Genomic DNA, 2503 nt, shown 5'->3' on the forward strand with positions numbered 1-2503 from the left:
CTCAGGTAAGGAACCTCCAGCCGTGGACCAGGCCGTCCTCTCCCTGCCTGTCACCCCTTTACCTTCTTCCTTCGGCAAAGAGTCCACCTCTTCCTCCAAACACAGCGGTGACCACCACCATCACCACCACCACCACGAGCACAAGAAGAAGAAGAAGAAGAAGCACAAACATAAACACAAACACAAACATGAGAGTAAAGACAAGGAGAGGGACTCCCATGCCTTCAGTAACAGCCCTGCTAGTGGACGCTCTGTGAGGTCTCCATCCATGTCTGACTAGAACACAGCTCTGCCTCCTGGTTGGTCCTTCAGTAACAGCCCTGCTAGTGGACGCTCTGTGAGGTCTCCATCCATGTCTGACTAGAACACAGCTCTGCCTCCTGGTTGGTCCTTCAGTAACAGCCCTGCTAGTGGACGCTCTGTGAGGTCTCCATCCATGTCTGACTAGAACACCGCTCTGCCTCCTGGTTGGTCCTTCAGTAACAGCCCTGCTAGTGGACGCTCTGTGAGGTCTCCATCCATGTCTGACTAGAACACAGCTCTGCCTCCTGGTTGGTCCTTCAGTAACAGCCCTGCTAGTGGACGCTCTGTGAGGTCTCCATCCATGTCTGACTAGAACACCGCTCTGCCTCCTGGTTGGTCCTTCAGTAACAGCCCTGCTAGTGGACGCTCTGTGAGGTCTCCATCCATGTCTGACTAGAACACAGCTCTGCCTCCTGGTTGGTCCTTCAGTAACAGCCCTGCTAGTGGACGCTCTGTGAGGTCTCCATCCATGTCTGACTGAGCTGTGAAACATCATCCTCAAGACTAGACTCCAACTCCTCTGAATAGACCTATGTGTCAACTAGTTTGCTATGTGTCAACTAGCCTGGAATCCACACTAAATATTGCTTGTTTCAGAGCTAAGTTTAGTTTGAATTTGGAAAATGGAGCAATATTCAGTGTGGATCCAGGGCTGGCCCTGCAGTCAGTGTAGGAATGTGTGTAGCCTAACCAACATTCTGTGACGTCTTCATTAACCACACAGAGAGGCAGACCTGTGGGCCTCTCCAGAAAGGGAGCCCTTTGGTTTTAAAAGCATCCCAGTCTCCAATCACCTTAACCACACACATACACACCCACCACACACACACACTTCTGGCTGTGCCCGAACCTGTCTGTCTCCTACCATCATCAACAACATTTTCAGTTAGTGGCTGTGCGTCCTCACAAGGGAACCTCTTCAGCTTGTTGAACCCGGTCTCACAGACTGCCACTAGACTTTCCCCCACGTTGCCCTGGACATGGACTTACAGGTTTACTTTAACCCTGCAATTAAACTAAGAGGAGAAATTCCACTCTCGTTCAGAGACCCAATCAATTCAAAGATGGCAGAATCAAGAATGAGATGTTTCTAAACGTGTAGGATGTAGAATGTATAGTAAAATATAAATTGTCTCTAATTAGGTGGACCTGCAGTAGACCATGACTGTTTTGCGTTCTAAACCACACCCTATGCGTTATATAGTACACTACGTTTGACCAGGGCCCATACGGCTCTGGTCAAAAGTAGTGCATTTTATTGGGAATGGGGTGCCATTTTGGATGTAGCCGTGACTAATAGCCTAATTGCTGCCCTGTATGACATCACCATACTGAAGAGTCATTGGGTTGTTCTATACCTGTTTCTATTGCATTCATATGGCACTGTTTCTAACCATGCATGGGGCGGCAGCGTAGCCTAGTGGTTAGAGCGTTGGACTAGTAACCGGAAGGTTGCGAGTTCAAACCCCCGAGCTGACAAGGTACAAATCTGTCGTTCTGCCCCTGAACAGGCAGTTAACCCACTGTTCCCAGGCCGTCATTGAAAATAAGAATGTGTTCTTAACTGACTTGCCTGGTTAAATAAAGGTTAAAAAAAAAAAACTGTTAAAGTCATTAGATTGTGTCCTTACCCAATCAGTAACTAGATTGTGGGTGGTCTCCTTGTCCCTCACCCAATCAGTAACTAGATTGTGGGTGGTCTCCTTGTCCCTCACCCAATCAGTAACTAGATTGTGGATGGTCTCCTTGTCCCTCACCCAATCAGTAACTAGATTGTGGATGGTCTCCTTGTCCCTCACCCAATCAGTAACTGTTCTGTTCTTTATTCATTATGTACTCCAGTTGTGTTGAAACCTTTTCTTCTAGGTTGGACATGAATACATTATCATAAAGATGATGGAAAATAAAGCTTCAAGAATGTGTGTTTTTATTTGTGGATTTTTTTTTCAATAACGCTCAATATATAATAACAATTACGCTTTGAAATGTTGTATACCAAGAATGTAATAACCAAGAGCATGAACTTTGAATAATTGCTCCCACCACAAAAGGCAGATGGACATTTATCAGAGGAGAATGTAGATGAGATCTGGCGGTGTAGCTGTGGTCTTTAGTATCCTTGTTCTACCCTTACAACTACCTCACTGCCCGGCCCAGTAACGACTACCTCACTGCCCGGCCCAGTAACGACTACCTCACT

The 2503-nt window shown here is 46.9% G+C and overlaps 1 protein-coding gene across 2 annotated transcripts in view; it reads left to right on the forward strand.

Annotated features, from left to right (window-relative positions):
* The window catches only part of LOC116352816 (transcription initiation factor TFIID subunit 2), a 43088-nt gene extending 40863 nt beyond the window's left edge, over positions 1 to 2225 (forward strand). The window contains exons 27-28 of one of the 2 annotated variants that reach the window (XM_031811909.1): positions 6 to 299; positions 384 to 2225. In XM_031811909.1, coding sequence (XP_031667769.1) covers positions 6 to 280 — 275 coding nt within the window. In that variant the 3' untranslated portion in view covers positions 281 to 299; positions 384 to 2225. Of the gene's footprint in view, positions 1 to 5 lie in introns of both variants that reach the window. The other variant, XM_031811908.1, reaches the window with a different exon arrangement.
* The last annotated feature ends 278 nt before the right edge of the window (positions 2226 to 2503 follow it).

The sequence above is a fragment of the Oncorhynchus kisutch genome, unplaced genomic scaffold (genome assembly GCF_002021735.2).
Source record: "Oncorhynchus kisutch isolate 150728-3 unplaced genomic scaffold, Okis_V2 Okis02a-Okis13b_hom, whole genome shotgun sequence".
In the NCBI taxonomy this organism is placed as follows: domain Eukaryota; kingdom Metazoa; phylum Chordata; class Actinopteri; order Salmoniformes; family Salmonidae; genus Oncorhynchus; species Oncorhynchus kisutch.